This window comes from Aedes aegypti, chromosome 2 (assembly GCF_002204515.2).
Source record: "Aedes aegypti strain LVP_AGWG chromosome 2, AaegL5.0 Primary Assembly, whole genome shotgun sequence".
Classification (NCBI taxonomy): domain Eukaryota; kingdom Metazoa; phylum Arthropoda; class Insecta; order Diptera; family Culicidae; genus Aedes; species Aedes aegypti.
Genome location: NC_035108.1, coordinates 334242590 through 334263822, shown reverse-complemented (window position 1 = coordinate 334263822; position 21233 = coordinate 334242590). Strand labels below are relative to the sequence as shown.

The following is a 21233-nucleotide window of genomic DNA, read 5'->3' as shown; positions in this document are numbered from 1 at the left end:
AAAAAAATGCTGTCTAAATTACATTTTCGCGTCCGGTATGAAGCACGGCACACTAAGATCTCCTATGAGTGAAAATCGGTACGCATGTAGGGTATAATTAAGGCGAAGTAGGCCATCATTGAAATTTGTACGCGTCGTTGATGATTGTTGCTAATTCATCTCACGATTTCGAATCAAAGAAAATCAGTTGGTTTTGCACTGGCACAGCTGAAAAAGTATCAGAATACTTTATGCATGTTAGCGCGTACAGTGATACTTTTTCAAGTCAAAATAAACTATCAATACTGAGTTTTATCACTTTGAAATGCAAGCTGAAAAGTAATCATTGTGGCCAAAACGAATGACGGGCTACTTAGCCTTAAGTCAACAAATTAGCTCCGTAAAAAGCGACTAGTCCTCTCAGATGGAAAACATTAGTCTATTTATATTATCATTGCGAAACTACGACGAAAAAGAAGACGAAACCGGCAAAAATCTTATGATTCTGTTGATTTATTTTCAAATCGTGACATAATGTACCGTAAACCGGGGGCAAATTGATCACTGGGGTGAATTTGATCAGGTCGGTACCAAATAGCATTTCCGTTCAAGGATGCTTAAAACTTCTTTGGCATCACAGACATCCATGTTTTCTAGTTTATAAATGTCTAATGATGATTTTAAAATATTTCATTTTAATTAAGGTCAGTTTTTCATAAAAATATTCACAGTTTTTGAAGGTGTTAGCAATACTGTTGGAAATGTCGATACTAAACAATCCGCTGGTGCTGAGCCTGTATAAAAACTTTGGGTTTTAAAAATGTTGTGTAAGCTTCAGTGTGAACTGCCGAACTTATTTTCGAAATCGCAGAGTATTACAAGAATAGTTTTTTGCTCACAGAACCGTTTATTGTTGAATAACTTGCTTATTTCAAAGGAAATTGCATGCATTTAGGCGTATTATGCAGATTTACAAAGTTTAATTTTGCAATAAAATGACAATATACACGAGTTGTAAGAATTTTGACGTTATTTTCAGATTCAGGAGACTCAAATTTAGTAGATAGGGAAATTTTACATTCTAAAATATGCTTTTTTATATACAGTGGGATTCCGTTTTTGGCATGCTCCGTTTTTGGCATGCTCCATTTTTGGCACCCCCCGATTTTGGCAACAAAATGGATCCGTTTTTGGCAACATTTTTGAATATCATTAAAATTTTTAAATTTTTGTAAATATTTTCGTGTCTATTGGTTTAATCACTTGAATAACAGGTCATCTCCACACCGATTACATTCTAGAGCTCCATTTTCGTCGATATTCCCCCAAATCTCATCAACTACTAAGGGCTCCCGTACGCGCTTATTTACTTCGGGATGGTCATTGGTCATGCATTCGCAACGTTTCATAAGGGCAATAATCTCCACTAGTATCGCAACTGGAGACCAATTTTTTTTTCTAAGGCATTAATACAGAGTAACCAGCCCACTTGAGTCTGCCAGTAGGCGATACTCTAAAAACACTTTTCTTTATGAAGAAAAGTTTGCTTGGAACAGTTCTGCCCATAACTGCATAACAGTCACATTCGACAAATTGGAGTTAATACCATGGAGAGCCATCAAATGATAAATACTTTCGTTCAACTTACTGAAATCTGTGAGTTTGTTCTAGAAAATTCGAAAAAATACAAAGTTGTTTTGTCACATTGGTAATTATAACCGCATAACAGTCACATTGAGATTATAAATGAGCCTCGTAATGTAATAGCAATGAAATTTCTATCATAATTATTTTCTGACTATTCACCTAGTATGCGATATGAACTGTACAAAATATCAGCCTCAAATAAGCACTTTTTAGTTCCTGGTAATTTTTAGAAATTTTAGTTTCCTCCCATACTGCCATAAAATGCACACTTAGTATTCCATTTACTCAATGCTTACTTTTGTCGATTGTTACAAATATGCAGTTATGGGCAGAACTTGTTTGAGCACAAGCACCGACATAAGAGGAACAAAAATTCTATGACTCACACAGAGTTACAATCATAAATTTCGTCTTAACTTTCAGGCTCATTGTTTTTATTATGGATTTATATATATTGCGTATGTAAAAACATACCGCAGTAATAGATATAAATACAGCAAAATGTCGTATATCATAACTTCTAAGGAAATTCATCAAATAAATTGCGTTATTCTAGAGAATTGCAGAAGTGTCAATATATAATCCTTGAAAAGAATGCATATTTTACTACATTCTTCATTATTTTTTCAAGAATTAAATGACAAATACGAATACAGTCCTAACTACACTTTTTTCTCAATAATATTATTGAAGCGTGCGATAAAAACGATTGACAGTGCTTTAGCTTTTTGTATGTGGTATTGGTAGGTATATTGATCTCTCTGCGTCAACTATTTATAGCTGCGTTCCTTCTTTGTTAGAGATTCTGTAAGATGCTAGATTTGTTAAGAGACGATCCATAATGTTAAACAAGATTTTTAATCAAGGATACAAGTTTGAATATAATCAAAATGTTCCTTACGAGCTGGGTCTATGAGAATCCTTTGGGGATTCTCGGTTCTTAATGGACTTCAAGTTTCCACGGATTATTAAGGATATGTGCAGATTTATAGTGGACTCTGAGGGTTTCTGGCGGGATCCTGAGAATGTATACTTAATTAATTGTGATTGGGTTTTTTTTCCAGAATCTGGAGATTCCTAATGAGCTCTCAAGGTTGCTAGGGCGTCCTCTAATTTTATAGCGGGATAATGTGGATTCCTAGTGATATTTTGAGTATTTCTGGTGAAATCTTAGTGATTTTGAAAAGGTTTCTAGAGGAATTTGAGGAGTGCTAGTGGTAGCCCAAAAATAAAAAAAAATTGAAAATTTTCATCGGAGGCTTGAGAATTTTCAGCAATATTGCAGCGGAATCCATAAATGCTTATTCCTAGCAAAATCCTTAGCGGGATCCTGAGAAATCTAGGCGAGATCCTACGAATTCCTAGCAAGATGCTTCCGAACTCTAGCGTTTTCCTGTAGATTCCTTATGTGCACCTGAAGATTCCTATCTTGAGTGTTCATAGCGGGATCCTGTAAATTTCTGTTGATCTCATAAGGTAAATGTTAAACATATACATATCAAGCTCAATTATAACTCTTTTCAAGTAAAAATTATATTCTACAAAATTACAAACCGCATTTATGGATCACCTTATGTTTAAGTTTGTTTATGTTTGCCCTTTATGAGATGCTTTACTTTATCGAAAAACTAAGATTAAAGGAACAATTCTAAGCTTACTGAGTTTCGTTAAATTTTTCGCTAAAGTTTAAAAGTTACACTGATTTTTAATGTTCATAAAATTAAAAAATATATGCTGTTTTGCAATACTCAGCGCTTTTGTTTTGTAAATTCGTCTTTGTAAGAACACAGTAATACATTTTTTTCTCGTATTCTTACACAGTTTTAAGAAAATGTCGAGTTGTTGAATAAAGGTCACTTATGCGATTATTGATTTTACGAGGCCCACTTATACTAATAGTGTACATAAAGCTTCCTAAAGATTATTGAAGAGGCGTAAAAAGTATGTAAAACGTTTGGCACAATTAACATTACGGAGCTATATATTCAAAGCATAGTACAAACCTACGGAAAACTGCTTTGAAGTGAACCGTTCCGAAGTCTCCATGCCATATGATTCCATAAGGATCATGTAATAACATTCTAATGGTGTTTTCCATACCAATAGTTAAAAATAAAATTTAAAATATGGGTTCCGATTTTGGCACGGTTCCGTTTTTGGCAACTGAAAATTTCGACTTTGTTGCCAAAAACGGAATCCCACTGTAGTGATCAATTTCGCCCCAATGTGTCATCTTCAATTTTTTAAAATTCGGACTAATTTTATGAAATGTTAAATTGTATTTCAGAAAAAAAAAATGATAACATAAACTGATAGAGATCAATGAAGTACTGATTTTAACGATATAAATTTGACAATATTTGAATTTCAAAGGACAACATGACAAAAAGTTGTTAAATAGTGATCAATTTGCCCCCGGATTACGGTAATCAATAAGTTTTCTTTATAGATATGTACATTGTCACACAAACTGACAGTACCATGCAGTGACATGGAGGGAGCATAATTTCAATGTTCGAACATTGTTTAGTATTCAATGTATATTAAATTTAATAAAATACATATGTTTTGATGTACCGCAAAATTAGGACGAAATATCACAATAATAGGACAAAAGAAGAACATAAAATTTGTGTTAAAAATGTAAGTTTGACAAGATTAACTGTTTTAATTCACTATTCTCCAGATAACAGATAGTTTCAACACTTACATTGTAAAATGCAACAATATTTAGGTTTAGGACACTGAAACATGATTTAGGTTTCAACACCATGCATAGATCCTCCACAATAGGACTGATACCCCAACTGATGCCGCATTCCACAGGAAAAAGTGCTAAAATCTTTTGATTTTTCTAAAATTTTGACATTCAACAAAACTGTTTAGAAGGGACTTATATTGCGTTGTGGTCAATTTATTAATCGACAAATGGGTCGCACATTCTGGTTAGGAATCCCTGGCAAAGGGATGGATTGGTTGTTCCGTCGCCGCACTGCAAAACCCGGCTTTGGCACAAGAATTAAATAGTAAATGGATGTTTCTGGCCCGGTGCCATCCCGTTGGCAGAATACATTGTAGCCTGCATTCATAAGCCTATACTGCAAGCCAGAGTAGCAAATCAACAAATTGAAAACTTTTTCATCAAACATCGAATGGGGTTGATAGGTACTCCACAGGTTAACCGCAGTAAACTGTTACTTCCGAAATGAAAACTACCTGTAAGAGCTAATGATTAATTGCGAAAAGATTTCCCAGGTCAGAAATGTCTTCATGAATATAGATATAATCAGCATCAGCACGCTAGTTAGTTAGTTATTTGGGAGGTGTTCTTAGCATCAGGGGGTGCACGCATGGCTTTAGGGTGGGTTGTGGAAATCGTAGGAAGAAAACAATGTAAAAAGGTGAGTGAAATATTCACGTTCGTACGAGGAGGTCGATATCTCTCAAGGAGAGACGAGCCTATAGATGTCTGTATATATGATATCACCACCTTTAAGTGTCCTTCCTCGGTACACTTTGTACCCATTCTGTATCACTTTTTCAACTATCCCCACCCCCACTTGGACCCTGGTATTTACCTCGATATTAATTGATTTAGTCCACATTCATAATCCTCTTTCATATATGATGGGGGTGTGAAGAAAATTTAATCCGCTTTTCTTTCGGAATCAGCAAATCCACACGCAGGAACTATCCTTGGAATATCATACAACTGGCACAACTTTCGGTATTTCGGATATTTTGTACTTCCGGATTGCAGGGATTTTTCTCCCTGGGTTAGCTGGTCCACTTGTAAAATCCAATAAGAAAAAAATGGATGGGGTTCCACTATGCAGCGCCTGAATGTTTGCTACCTTTACGACACACGACAGAGTACATCATCGGCACGAACGTTACTGGCAGTGGATCCTCTCGGCTGCCGATATGTGTTGTACACAGAGGGTTTGAGAATGGCTGTAGTGGTGGCGCAAGGACCAACAACGAGGATACTACGCAATACAAACATGGAGACGTAGAAAATTATCCTTGCTGTTCAGCGGATGGAAGTGCTGAAATAGGATAGGCGAGCTAGTTTGAGTCTACAGTTATGGACACTAGCGTGGGGTAAGCTTGTATGAAAAAGGGAAACATATTGTCATTCCCTGGGACAATGGTATCTATCAATAGTTTTTTTTTAAATACAGTCAGTTAAATAATTTAAAATAAGTAATATTTAATCTTCTAAATAAATAAAAATGGAGTGGTGTTAGTATATCACGAAATGGTTTGAGAACTGATCAACGGATTGTCGTAAGCTTTTCACTGTTGTACTAGACAAGGGATGCGACGCGTTCGCGCTACGGAAAAGGTCTGCGAAATAATCTGGCAATCTGGAGAAAACTAATGTGCCATTTATACATGACGTTTTGCAACAGCCTACTTCATGACAAGACGAAGTTTGTCGCGACAACTACCCAACTAAATTAGCAATTTAAAATATATTTTTTGCAGAACTAATAACACAATATATCAATAAAAATCTAAAATCAATATTTAAGAATTGAGAAGCCAAAATGCAAAGGAGTGTTATGTGACATTTTAGTCATTTTTGAGTTATGTATACTGAAATATTCTACTGTTTACATGCTTTCCAAGATGGGCCTGTTATTTTTTGTTTCTATGCAATTTGTTTGAAATGAGAAATTGCTGAGAAAACCTCAAAAGACAATTTCACATCGTCTTCAGCCATAGGCTGCACAGACTGAACATAACTTACATTAGACAATGGACAAACGGGAACGACTGGTGGATAAGGGAAGATTCTTCGTTTGACGAAAAGTTTTCCCCGACTGGAGCGGGAATCGAACCCACACTTCGTAGCACAATACGCCTAAACGACTGACGCCGCTAACCGCACTGCTACGCAGCCCACAACTTGAACTATTTTCTCAAAAGCAGATATTTGTCACTTACACCCCTTTGCTTCTAACCCTTTCAATTAAACATTTTCCAAGAAGAAACTGAAAATAAGCTCTAGAATATTAGAAATTTTCCAACGAAGAAATCAAAGATAGCACTTAAAATCTTAAATTAATTACTATAATTTTCACAGCTTATTGTGGCAATTTTTGATTTTTAGTGCCTATTTTTATTTATCAGTTGACGTTTTTAGGTATTATTTTTAAGCACTTAGTCTCAATTTGTCATTAGTTTTCTTTTTGGCTTTTAGTGCTCTAGGAACATATTGAACTTTTTTTATGCGCTTAATTTAAATCTCTTATTGTTTACCGTATATCTGAGTGAAATTGAGCGGTAGGGCGAAGAAATTGATCACCGATGTACGCGATTAAATTTCTCAAAGATAAAGCACCAACATCAATGTATCAATGAATGTTTTTTGTCTTAGGTAATGTCAAATTGTGCGTAGTGAAGTTTTTTTTGTATTTCTTTGAAAAAAAATGTAAAATTCCTAACTCATTGCCGGAATTGTGATTACAGACATTCATAAAGTTATGGTTCTAAGCAAGTATTTAAACATAGTGACAGCCTGAAAGTTCGTGTGGTTGCTTCAAATATATCCCAGAATCTGATTGTACCATCATAATCGCATTTCTGATAGGGTAACCAATATATTTTGGACCCCTATATATTTTGGACCCCCAGGGGCATTTTCCTGCAAATTTCCCAGTTTAAATCGAAAGACCAACTCAATTTGCATGCCATTTGGAAAGATAGGACTATTCCGCACTTGCAACAACCGTTTGTACATAGAAAATGTGTTTATTTTATCTGAAATTAATTTAATTTATTCGGTTCATCCGTGCAACCGTTACAACACGTTACACACAGAAATTGAAGCCGTCAGAAATTTTTCAAATGTAAACAAAAACATTTTTAAAATTTCTGAACTAAAAGCGTAGAATTTCCTCGCTTTTCCATTGTTAATCGATTGATTAGACTATGGGCAAGCATATTATACAACCAGTGTCGTGGATTTTGTCGCCAAACGATAAAAAATGCCGGGGGTCCAAAATATATACTTTGAGGGTCCAAAATGTATTGTTGTGTCCAAAATAATGAAAAACAGTGCTTCACAATTCAATTATTTTCGACGATTTTTTTATCCTACATGATTGAATGGGCATTTTTATCTCGTGGAAGAAGTTTTTCTCTACATTTTGGCATGTTCTTTGACTTGGTTACGCTGTGAAATTAATTAATTGGAACAAAAAACTAAAATTACTTCCGACCGTTACCCTACAAATTATGAAATTCGTTTAGCAATTGCCTACATTTGGGCGTTTAACGCGGTCATCTAAACAAATCTAAATAAACTAAAAGAAAAACTATGCGCGCACCTCTGGTGTGGGGTTTGTGGCATAGCGCATTTGAATCGATCGTTAAATGATTGGTCGATGGAAATTTCGTCAGTGTTACGCCTGTTTGCTTGTGATTATACTATCCCAGTAGTTTCCAACCTTTTCAGCGTTGCGATGCCTCCTAAAATTCCTCAAGCGCTCTGCATGCATCTAGGGAGCCGGATCCTATTATTGGCACTTTTGATTCACTTTAACAGTGAGAGTTTTTGAAGCTGCTGAGCTCATATTTGGTCATAATATGCGTCGTATTGAAGTGGTTCGTATTGCAAAGTTTCAGATAATTCGGTCGATAAATACCCCTCCATACCAAGTAAATTATGGAAGTGCTTAAGTAGCTCTGCACCCTACTAGAGTAGTTTATGAAAATAGAGGATTTTTTTCCGAACAATAGGTAGTCATAGTGTAAAATACCATTTTTTTTCCAAACGTATATTCTTGAAAGCAAAAGTGGTTACTAGAAATAAATTGAGAAATAAATAACGACCTCCAAATATCAGCCAGGAATTTACCATGAATTCATCTGGATTATTAAGAGAATCTACCTAAGTTGGTGTAAGTAATCCACTATGAATCTCTGATTGAACTAGTCGAAAATGGCACTAAGATTTTTTATTTTAGGAATTTGTTTTCTTGGAGGAATCCATAGAGAAGCTCTTTTGAACCCCCAGCAGGAAGTTTGAAAGATATTTGTTTATCGTCTCTGAGAAGTTCCATCAAAGGATAAATTATTGGAAGAAATAATAATACATAATAATAAAAAAAAAACAAAAAGTGCAATTTCAGGATGAAATTTTTGAAAAATTCCTGTTATTCCATCAAACGACACAAAATTTTCGCAGGAATTACTAGATCAGTTTTAGGATAAAAATCTGGTGGAAAATTTTGAATGATTGTTTCTAATGAAATTCCTTGACGAATTTTTGGCATATTTCGTGCAACATGTTCATCAGATGATGATGATGTAAACTGGACGAAGAATTTTAATAAGATTTGTTTTAAATTTTACGTATGTTTGTCTGTGAGCTTGCTGTGATGCAGCCAAAAACATTACAATTGCGAATAATTATGCAAAAAAGGTTGGAATATGCAAAAAACAAGTGTTGTGTTTTGCTTCGAAATCCTGCCACGATAATTAGGTTACTTTGAATTCCGGTTACTTCTTTTTAAAGACGTATTTGCACATTTTGTATAAAATGCAACTCGCATCGCCAATCTCATGATTTTGAACAGTTCAATATACGTAATCGCAAATGTCTCGAGTCTAGAAAAAAACACAGTTTAATATACGTAATCACAAATGTCTCGAGTCTAGAATGGTGTCACTCACCTTGGGCTATCGTCAGGATTCGCCATGCATTGAACCGCTTATAATTTGATTCTTGGTAATACTCCTGATTTAACTCACTAGAAACGAATGTACCAACATTCTTCTCAAATATTCCGAAATAACAGTTCAATGGTTTTCTAGATACAGAAGCTCTAAATGATCTGGATTAAGCTACATTTTCAGTTAAAGTGTGTGTGTCCGGCATTCTAATAAGTCAAATAGTTAGCTTCTTAATACGGACACCGAAATTTTATCACAAATAACAATTAATACTGAATTTGTCGGATATGTCCTTTTCACAGCAATGAGACACAATAGTTTACTCTTCATTTCTAACGTATTCCAACTAGCACAATAACACTGTTTTCAATTAAAATTAATCGATTTTTTCTTCAATGGTAACTTAATATGCAATCAAACAAGGATTTAAATATGCAGAGAATCAATACGCATTTGGTTTTAGCATCAATAATATACAATTAAAATTGAAGAATAGTTTTGTACTCTAAAATCATTGGAATATTTAAGTTTATATTATTGAAAATGTTAAAATAATCATAGTGTCTGGCTTTCAAAGCGTCCGCCAATTCTTTTTCATGTGGAAGCATGTTTTGTGAAACTTTTTTGAGTCAATACGAGCTTTAAGGAATTTCATTACTCTGAACTAAACTTGAGAGCTGAAAAATTTTGTGTAACTTTTTTTTTTGGAGAGAGTGAGCACAAAATTACTTCCAAAATTATGACAAATGTAGCCTGGACTGCTAGGGTAACTGCCCATTTAAACAACCCTTTGCGTTCCTTCCCACCATGGCAGCACGGTTTCGCGTCTTCACGTTGGCAATTCCGTCAAAACAAATCACAGTAAACGTCACCCGAACCGACCAATCAGCGGAGAGCACGCCAGATACACACACTCTTGTCACGGTTTCACGGGAGCCGACTGTCAAATGTTGAGGAAAAATTTTGATGACAGGTTTCTCCACGATTACGGTACACGAAACATTAGCAGTTCGTAGTCGTGGTCGTAAACTTTGTCGCGACAATTCGGGATCGTTTTATTAGTCATATTTGTCGCCTAATAGTGCAAAATTTAGATGAATCTTTTCGCAAAACGTTGTTAGTTTAGTTTCCAAGTAAAACCGGTAGAAAATACGGATTTTTTTCGATCGTAAATTATTTTCATTCCACTTCACACACAAAGATGAAATCGTTCGGGGTGCGGGGTATCGTTCTGCTTCACGTAGCGCTGATTCTGCTGATCCAGCAAGTCGCCGCGGGTAGGGATTTCTACAAAATTCTGGGCATCCGGAAGACGGCAGGCAAGAACGAAATCAAGAAAGCTTACAGGTGAGTGATTTATTGGGACAGAGTCGGGACGATTGATTATCCGGGTTGAAGTTGATCGGGCGTATTTTAATGGTGGAGGAGGTATGAAGTGGATTGGTGGAAAAGGGGTGGTTGCAATGTCTGTGTCAGGTTCATCAGATACAAAGCATATATAGATAGGGTGGTCGATACGTTTGGTTTGATAATACATTCGTGTTATCGGATAAAAATGATCATTTTTCATGGTTTTTCAGATCTGTTTTCTGAGATGTTGTTAACGTTCAACGCTCCGTCATCGTAATCATCGTCATCATCGAAACTTCGAAAGCAGTTTTTCTGTTCAAAACTGAAAATTATTCGATGAAAATGTGTTCACTGTGTTTCAGTTGGAGAATAGCATACAGTTAATGTGACCAGATGTGTCCCGGAAAAAATCCGGGACGCTTGTCAGATCTAATCCCCAATAAAGCGCTGCCTATAAAGTATGTGCAATTTACATTCATATTACATCTGAAACATGTTCTGTATACTAAGTTGATTGAAATAAAAAGTATGGACCCTGTACTGTCAAGTTAAAAATTGTTCTGTCCCGGATAATCCGGGACGTATGGTCATGACCGTGCACTTTACATACAGTGAACACATTTTCCTGAGAATTTTCTTGATTTTGAATGACAAAACTGCTTTTGAAAATTCCGAAATCAATGACGGATCCTGCCCCCTTAAAGCCATACAATTAAATATAAAATTACAAGTACAACGACGTCATGAATTACATTTTTTCAGTGAGAAATTACCGAACATTCGGTAGTTTTGATACCTACGCTCAAAAATTAAAATAGCGAAATTTCAGTAATTGGTTCGTTTACCGAACTGATTACCGACTATTCAGCTGCTGAGATTTCGGTAAATGAATTACCGACTTCGGTGATTTGAGCTAAGTGTGTATGCATTTCATTTTTGTTCTTATTGGGAAAAGTAAAATGATGCGGTATTTGAATACTTTATACACTGAGATGAAATCTTAATTATTTTTTATGTGCGGAAAACAGCTAAAATGGTTTCAAGGGCCTCAAACTGTATTTTATGTTCACACTTAGATTTCATACACCAGCTCGGCTGTGCAATTTGAACCGAGACTCAGCTAACAAATTGTTCAGTTACTTAGCAACGAAGCTCGATTTACTGATTCTGGGCTTTTATTTTATGAGATCCCAGGAAATTTGTTTGCCGACTTCTCGGCTGTGCAAATCTCGGTTAAAATTAGCAGAGACTCGGCATCTATATAAATAAAAATGGAATGGTGTTTGTATGTCACGAAATGGCTCACGGACGGGGCAACGGATTTTGATGATTCTTTCTCCATTTTGTTTGTAAAGGGTTCCGATGTGTTTGTGTGTATAAAAGTTCCAAGATGTTCACCGGGAAAGTAGGAAAAACGGGACTGAATGGAACTGTCATTTTGTATGGGACGATTCATAGCGGTTTTCAACAGCCTACTTGATGGCAAGACGAAGTTTGCCGGGACCACTAGTTCTAAATAAAATGTGTGCAGCATTTAAATGTTATTAAGTTACAATAAAATTGAATGTTTTGTCATATCGTTTTTACGTGCTAAGGTCATTAATACAAATGAATTGCATTTATAATGTAATTTCGTAATAATACTTTTTAACATGTAACTGCAAACAACAGAAAAAAAAACATGTTTACAACTGTTCGTAGTGTTCGATGATGGGCTGTTAGTATGAACGGAAGGTAAATACTGTCTAAAAGTTCTATGTACATATTTAATCGGAAATATCCATTCATAATCAGGACGTGGATATAGTATGACTGGTGTAGAAACAAGTATATTGGGGCAGCCGGAAACTACAAACCTGGAGATTAAGTGGATCGCAGTAGGCGTTGCCCGCGAACGGTCGTGTTTTGTTTTGCTCCACGCGTTTTTTTCGTGCTCTCGTTTTTTCCACGATGTTGCCGGTGAATTGGCTGGTGCTACGCCATCCAGATTTCAATTCGGAAGTGAATATTGGAAAAATGCCGATATTAAACAGTGATTAAACTTTCAGACGCGTTTAGTGTGATATTCTTTGGCTGGTTCTAATTGGTTTTGATAAGAGTTGTGCGCCCACGTGATATATATATATTTTTTTTTTTGAGCTGCGCTTGTTTTCCGGCCGACGCTACTACGACACCCGGACGAATGGTTCCGAGAGTATAAAAAATGTTTTTGTGAATATGCTAAGTGGTTACGTTATACAAAAGATTTTAAAGTAAGAATTAGAAATGATAGTGATAAAACATGCACGCAATGTGGTCTAGCAATGACAAATGGCATGCGTCACATGGAGAAGCAATTGGATACACGGAGAAATATTTTTACCTAATTTTTGAGTTTACTTTACCCAAAATTAAGTATATCGATTATAGTTTCAACCCAAAATCTCTCGGTTTTCTCTTTCACCCACACGAATGTTGTCAAAAATAGAGAGAGCTGCATCTACCCAATGGGGGTACTTTGGCCCAATAAGCCAAATTTGGGTAAATGCAACTTTTCTTATGTTTGGGTCGAATGAACTCAATTTTGCGTTAAATCAACCCAAAATTGAGTATATTTTTCTAATGGAATTAAAGCCAAACTACCTAGTGGGGACTTTGGAAATTTAGCCAAAATTGAGTTATTGGGCTCAACTACGGAATTGCGTTGAAACAACCCAAAATTGAGTTGAATTCCGTCTCCGTGTACCACCCAGATGAGAATAATAAGAAGAAGGAAATTGATTGCTGGTTGGATTAACAACGCCGCCTTAGATGGATTTTGGTGAGATTGTTCTGATTATATATTTATTTGTACCTAAACATCAAATACGCGCCAGTTTCAAAGTAAACATCTTTGAAACAGGAAGTGTGTATGTATTATCGTTATCCATTTGATAACGGTAATACATACATGCGGGGCTTGTTGTTAGTGAAAGTGACTTCTGAATGGACGTGTCTCTCCAGCCATTCTGAAATGGGTCACCGGATCTGCAATAGAGCTATCACCTTCTAGCTCCCGGACTGAAGCTTTTTGCAAAAATGTACATTTTTGCTGAAATTTTTTTTCCATAATACCACTGCCGGACAGTGGGGGTTAGTTGGATCACACACACACACACAGCCGGAAACTACAAACCTGGAGACAAAGGTAGACAATCCGATTCCCCAAACATTACCCGGTTCGCTGTACCATCAACAGCAGGAAACCAGATCAAACTTGACATAACTAAACATGTACTCAATGATTATTATATTATTCAGTTTTAAAAGATGAGTCTACACACTTAAACAGACCGCCAGTGTTCGGTAAAATAAATTACCGGAATAAATCGGTAATCAAAAAATTTACAGATCAATCGGTATTTCCTAGCCTGATTACCGACATCTGTAAATCGAAATACGAAACGTCAGCGATTTCTGACACGTTTAACGAACACGGTGAAATATTTCACCGATCAATCTGTAAATCAGCTTAATTACCAAAGTCGGTGAAATTATTAACTGATTTTCGGTAAACGAACCCGTTCATTAACGAGATCGGTAAACTGGCATCAAGAAACGTCAAGTCCGCCATGTTACTCTTGCGAGCTTTTGTGTTCCAGTCAAATTTATCTGCCCCGTAATAAGTTGTGTGTTGATGGAGATTTTACATAATTCACAAAGAAAATATTGTGCAAAATAAAAGCGGCCATGTAGTCAGGTAGGAAAGAAATAAAATCAGTTTCCTTTTATACATAAACAAAACAAAATATTTCAGATGGCGAGCAAATAGAGCAGATGGGCGGATGTTAGTTCTGGATTTTTTATTGCTTCAGGATCGTTAACAAGAAGCAACTGACTGAGCGGCAATGCAACCTGAGAGGCGGAATAAGTGAATTTTCAATCAGTGACATTAAAAGAAATACGATAATAAAATAATAACTGTGATACTTTTGCGTTTTTCATTCTAAATGATCATATGGAATAAAATTGAAAATTACAATTCTATCGGTAATTTATGATTTCCACAATACAAATACAGTTTTTTTGGTAAAATATACACACATTTTTTTGGTAAATGTTACCGATTAGTCTGTAAATTTAACAGCTGACGCTTCTACTCCAATTTACAGACGTTTCGGTAATTTTTTCGTTTACCGAACCAATTACCGACCGCTCAGCTGTTGAGATTTCGGTAAACGAATCACCGAAGTCGGTACTTTGTTCTAAGTGTGTACTGTCTTGCTTTTGGCTTTTTAATTATCGAACCAAAATAAAAACATGTGAGCCATTTGTTTATTACTTGTTGCCGCACATAAAATATAAAAGTATGTTGAATCCACCCTTATTTTGGATGTGCATCGCATTTAAAAATAAAGGGTTCCAGATTCACTTGGTCTATCTGCATCGGTATTAGAATTTATGAGCAAAGCTTGATTGCAAAAATCTATAGGTGCCGCAAATATTAACTAGATGGGGATTGTTCTCAGTGTATAGTGAACATCGAGTAAATGTATTGAAAAAAAAAATGTTTCCGATCTTGGAGGGAGACACAGATACTACACACGAAATATGAGACAAATTTTTTTTAATCTTCAAGCTTGCCAACAACAATTAAGGCAGACTTGATGAAAATCGCTAGTTTTCTTTTTTTTGTACCTTTGTTTTTTTTTTCGGGCAAACAACGGAATAAGGGGCCAATGTTTTGTATTCATTTAATTAATATCCGTTTTTATTAGAAAAAGTAAAATGATGCGTATTTGACTACTAAAAGGTGCTATCGTGGCATTACTTTTGAATGAGCATCTGATAGGCATAAATAAACAGATATTTGTGAAAATTTTGATTATTCCGCTTAGTCTAACTGTTAACTGTTGGGTGTGCCGATAAAATTGTTTGTAACAACTTGTTAACTATACTTTTTAAGTAAAATAATGGAACAACATTTTGATTCATATGCCGAACACAGTGTTCATTCTGTCTCATATTCCGAACACCTTGAATCAAATTCCGAACATCACAAATAAATCGTATTCAAATGAAAGATTTCGTAAATAGATTCATCTGAGCTAGTTCTACTGGTCTCAAACAAGAAAATCATAACTACTCCCGAGGTATAAACTAGATTTGAAGATGTTAAAATTGAATTGCAATTGACTGCTATTTCCTTGTAATTTGATGACATATTTCAGTGAAACATTTCAACACAATCGCTATACAAAAACCGAGTGTTCGGAATATGAGTCTGTTTGGAATTTGAGACAAAACGGTATAACGAAATCACCTGGAGGCTTTATATGTGCAAAATTTCACATATAAGATGTCGCGAAAAGGCCTTCTACGTACAAAAGTAGAGGCGATATGCGTGCATATATTATGTGATGAATAATAACATACAATGCGAGTGTATAAATCTTCTACCGAACAAACCTGTGATCTTATGCGACTTAACTTATGATAACAAATGTTGATTTGACAGCTGCTACGAATTGATTCGACTTACTTTGTACAAGTACTTCCAATTTTCATACAAAAAATCTTATCATGGGGGGAGGGGGGGTCTAAAAACCGCCAAAATTGTCTTACGAAATTAATGGACTGCCCCTTAAGAAAAAAATAACTGCAGCAAACTACTGTTTTAAAAAAAATTTAAGGCGCGTTGCTTACTTAAAAACTTATTTAAAAAAAAGTTTAGTAATCTCAAATGGAACCTTTTTTTTCGTAACATTTTATTAGGTGTTTCTACTTGTGGATTTTTTTTATAAAGAGTTGACTGTAGTCAGTTAGAAAGCTATAGTTTGTAATGTAAAATGTATAAGTGAAAATTAAAACATCTGCTCTGCTCTGTGCTCTGCTTTGCTCTCTGCTCTGCTCTGCTCTCTGCTCTGCTTTGCTCTCTGCTCTGCTCTGCTATCTGATCTGCTCTCTGTTCTGCTCTGCTCTCTGCCCTGCTCTGCTCTGCTCTGCTCTCTGCTCTACTCTGCTCAACGCTCAGTTGATGAATCATTCGATGGGTTGAAAATCTATATAAGTTTTACGAACGTTATTTTCAGTTATAGCTTTCAAAAAAGATAAAAATGTTCTAGTCTTCTAAGGTCTAACCATACATTTTTTCCATAATCCCCAGAAAACTGGCCAAAGAGCTGCATCCCGACAAGAACCAGGACGATCCCGAAGCGTCCCAGAAGTTCCAGGATCTCGGAGCCGCCTACGAGGTGCTGTCCGACGATGACAAACGCAAACTGTACGATCGGTGCGGCGAGGAGTGCGTCAAGAAGGAAGGCATGATGGACAACACGGATCCTTTCGCGCACTTCTTCGGCGATTTCGGGTTCGGATTCGGCGGAGGTCAAGAACAGCGAGAAACCCCAAAGGGCGCCAACATCGTGATGGATCTGTACGTAACGCTGGAAGAGCTGTACAATGGAAACTTTGTGGAGATAACGCGCAACAAGCCGGTCATGAAACCGGCGCAGGGCACCCGTAAGTGTAACTGCCGGCAGGAGATGGTCACGCGGAATTTGGGCCCGGGCCGGTTCCAGATGATGCAGCAAACCGTGTGCGACGAGTGCCCGAATGTGAAGCTGGTCAACGAAGAGCGCACAATTGAGATCGAAATTGAACAGGGTATGCAAGATGGACAGGAAACCAAATTCTCTGGCGAGGGCGAGCCACACATCGATGGCGATCCAGGAGATTTGATTCTGAAGATCAAAACGGTGCCACATCAGAGGTTCGAACGACGAGGCGATGATCTGTACACCAACGTTACGATCAGCTTACAGGTTTGTGATATCACCACTATAGAAACAATTCAATCTTGACTGACTTCATTGGCTTAGGATGCGTTGATTGGATTCACCATGGAAATTGAACACCTGGATGGTCACAAAGTGGCCATCACGCGAGAGAAAATTACTTCGCCCGGTTCCAGACTTCGCAAGAATGGCGAAGGTATGCCTAACTATGAGAACAATAATCTGCGGGGCACTTTGTACATTACGTTCGATGTGGACTTCCCCAAGACACAATTCAGCGACACTAAGAAAGAAGGTACGCTCACTTTATTGCCATAACTCTTCCAAAGCCTAATTTACATCCCCTTAATTTTCAGACATCAAAAATCTCCTAAATCAATCCTCCGTCAACCGGGTGTACAACGGGCATCGGTTCTCGTAACTCTACGCGCATAAGCCGCAACCTACAAGACTTCAGAAGCATTAGAGTAAATTGACATTAAATGCAACAAAGCGTTCGTCCTAGTAAAAGAAAATCTATCCCCTACTCTATTCTATAATTTATAAACCAAAAAAACAAGGGACATTTTGTGGCAATGTTGTTTTGTTTTACTTGGGGGGCTCCCCAAACTTACACAATAGCAGCATTTAGAAAAAAAAACAAAAATTCCGAATGCTATAAACCAGTCTACTCGAAGTAGCCATTTTTTGTTCATTTTTGTGGACCCGATTGTAAGTTTCGTGAATTTCATTTATTCACGAGTTTAGATGCTTATTTGTGATGTACGAGAGTTTTCGTGTAAATATGTGCTGTAGAGTAAACGAATTGATAAATTAAATTACAAAATGATCAAATTTGAACATTAACATTTATTTATTGAAACAAAATATACATATTCGAAATACCTACCAATTAGCATTAAGCATTTCACACAAATTCGTGGGTGGTACCGTCCTAGACCATTGTATGAGGGTTGCCTTCTTCCCGTCCGTTACCAAAGTCAGAAATTTGGGATTCACCTCTAACTCTTAAACAAGATTGACGCATCCTCCAATAGTCGAGAGCTGTCCTGGCCACGTCATTGCGAAAGCTGGTGAATGGGAAAGGATGATTTATTGAACACATGCTTAAGAAAGATGCAAAGAACTCTAGGACCTCTCATAGGTGTTACGGCATGTTATGGAATGTTGATGGAAAAGGATAGTGCCACAGGATACGTTTGGTAGACGTTCTGGCCGACGAATGGTTAATAAATTGACGGTTATTAAATAAATTAACTGATTACGCGTGGTAAAGATAAACAAATTATGAGTGAAATTTTGAAAAAAATCCACGTGCTCGGCTGGGATTTGAACCCAGGACGAATACCCTAGACGAGCGCATTACCAACTAAGCTACCGAACCACTTGGTGACCCAATAACTGAGTTGATTACAAGTTTTAGAATTCAAATCCCTACAGACCACGCGGACCCCTTTCATAACCCATATCCATCCATCTCATATTACTACACACGCGGAAAGAGCGAGTGCAATTTATTTAGTGTTGAAACTGTTTGCCTATCGTACCTACATCGGATTTGAATTCTAAAACTTGTAACCAACTCAGTTATTAGGCATTTCACGGGGATATTCTCTCTCTTTCGTTCTTCAACAAAACTTGAAAACAATGGTGCCAGTACCTGTCAACTTTGACAGGTACTGGCACCGTTGTTTTCAGATTTCCCGAAGGAAGGAAAGAGAGCGATTTTATGATACCGTCACCGTGCAATGGGCAATTGGGTCACCAAGTGGCTCGGTAGTTTAGTTGGTAAAGCGCTCGTCTAGCATACAAGAGTCCTGAGTTCAAATCCCAGCCGTACACATGGATTTTTTCATAATTCACCCATAATTTGTCCATCTTTACCACACGTAATGAGTTAATTAATTAAATGATTAATATTTACGCATTGTGATCATGCGATGTTGATCAGAACAAACTCACTAAATTCCTTGCTAACAATGAACAATAGCGTGAGCCATAATTTATCACTAACCATACAAATTCACGCAACGCATGAAAAACCAACAAAAAAACTGCAGGTCATAATCCATCCCGAACCGAGAAAAACGCAAGCAAATCGAGTAAAAGTAAAAAAAAAACAAACAAAACTCCACTTATCATCTTCAGATATAATCTCCGAAAAAAAAACACTTTTATCACTTCGAAAACCATGTTTCCACAGAACATTTGCACGTGTCATAGCTCCATCCGGCGAATCTAATTTGCATCAGCCGAATTAAAAAAAAAAAAAACGCGGAACGAGGTAAACGTGACACAACATTCAAAACGCAGCCGCCCGCGCGCACGGCTTACTGTGGGACGGGACTCCATTTTGTGTCGAATTTTGATTTTTTCATAAAACACGTTCGAAATTTGAAGCGGCAACACGCGTTTTGTTAAACTTGTCGGTTTCAGATTCGGACGTAAAAGTACACATCAAATTCCCTAAACAGTGAAATAACTTCTAAGTGCTCACATCCTAAAATATTGTAAACTGACGTTTCTATTTCTCTGCTATTTCAAAATAAACGACAAATCTTCTATTATCCAATCTAATTCACTTTAATTTTACACAATCATGTAAAATTCAAGTATTTCTAGTTGAAAACAAAAATGTATATTCATGGGCAGTGCTTCGGGGAAGCCCAAGCAATGGAGTTCGTTGATTTTCTCGTGTCGGCGGTGCGCTTCCCTTTCTATCTATTTGCGCGCGATTTGCTGGGCATTGCTTCGGGAAAGCCCAAGCAAAAGTGTTCGTCTTTTTTGCGTGTGATCGGTGCACTTTCGCTTTCTCCTTTTCCGCTCCAGTGGAGCGAGCGATGCAAGCAAGGACAATCGTGTCCAATGCGAAAATATATTCCCTTCAATCGAGGATGGATTTCCAACTGGTGAGTTCGTTTCATGCCTCTGATCATACATTTTTTTAGATGCAACGTAAAGTTTTTGTATTTTTAAAACAAACTGTGGATGGTTCGTCGCTACAAGTGTCGGCATAAACCCTTATTTTGTTTAAATAATCTCAATATACATTAACCTTTCTTTCTTCGCCATAATCTTTGAATAGTTCGATATTACAAAATATCGGCGTACTGCAGGGTAAAATTATTTTAATAAACACAAATCTTTATTTTTTCGTCATTACTTCTTAATGATATCCTATACGGTTTCTCATATTTTTTTTCTCATGACTGTTTTACTTATTTACATCTAACTAAATTAAATTAATGAGATTCAATAGCGGCTTAAGCTTTGTCTTTTAAACTCTATCAATATCGTTTTCGTGTTTTTCAAACAAACTTTGTGTCGGCATGAACCCTTATTCTAACTAAATATAATTATATTAGACATAGCTTTCTTTTTTAGGCATTACTAAAAATAACCTCTGAATAGTTCGATTTAAATTATCTTTTCACCGCGTATTAAAATGCAAAAATAGTTTTACGTTTCTTTTTCTCGACGTATTTTTCCTCTTCATCCATGGATCGCATCAACAACCAAATGTGACTCCCAGCTATGGGTCTTTTTGCTTCCTCACTAATAAACACCCTTCCCGTTGTGATTGTGGAGATGCAGAGGTATTCTCGGTCTCTAGAAGCAACAATCATTACATCCGATTACAGAACATTAGGAACACGTAAGTTTGTGACAAATTTCTCTGGCAATGTGAGCATACATGAATTATTAGGATTTTAGCAACAGTGGTTTCAAAAATATTGAAGTGGTCATCATCTCCGGTCATCAACTCCCGACCGTCCCCAGCTGTAAATTTGTTTAAGAGTGCGTTGTCTGTTGATG

At 36.7% G+C, this 21233-nt stretch overlaps 2 protein-coding genes across 2 annotated transcripts in view; one reads left to right on the top strand and one right to left on the bottom strand.

Moving 5' to 3' along the window:
* LOC5577127 overlaps positions 1-5538 on the bottom strand; it is a 74222-nt gene extending 68684 nt beyond the window's left edge. Inside the window, exon 1 of the mRNA XM_021845992.1 lies at positions 5205-5538. Within this exon, the coding sequence (XP_021701684.1) occupies positions 5205-5231 (27 nt within the window). The 5' untranslated portion in view covers positions 5232-5538. The remainder of the gene's footprint in view (positions 1-5204) is intronic.
* Positions 5539-10268: 4730 nt separating this feature from the next.
* On the top strand, positions 10269-18257 carry LOC5572627 (dnaJ homolog shv). Its single transcript, XM_001660442.2, has 4 exons — positions 10269-10659; positions 16787-17444; positions 17502-17712; positions 17774-18257. The coding sequence occupies exons 1-4, from the start codon at positions 10514-10516 to the stop codon at positions 17836-17838; spliced, it is 1080 nt and encodes a 359-aa protein (XP_001660492.2). The 5' UTR covers positions 10269-10513; the 3' UTR covers positions 17839-18257.
* The last annotated feature ends 2976 nt before the right edge of the window (positions 18258-21233 follow it).

Coding starts and splice junctions, on each gene's coding strand:
- LOC5572627 (XM_001660442.2), top strand. CDS start 10,514: ATGAAATCGTTCGGGGTGCGGGGTATCGTTCTGCTTCACGTAGCGCTG. Junction 10,660..16,786: donor GAAATCAAGAAAGCTTACAG/GTGAGTGATTTA, acceptor CATAATCCCCAG/AAAACTGGCCAAAGAGCTGC. Junction 17,445..17,501: donor ACGTTACGATCAGCTTACAG/GTTTGTGATATC, acceptor TCATTGGCTTAG/GATGCGTTGATTGGATTCAC.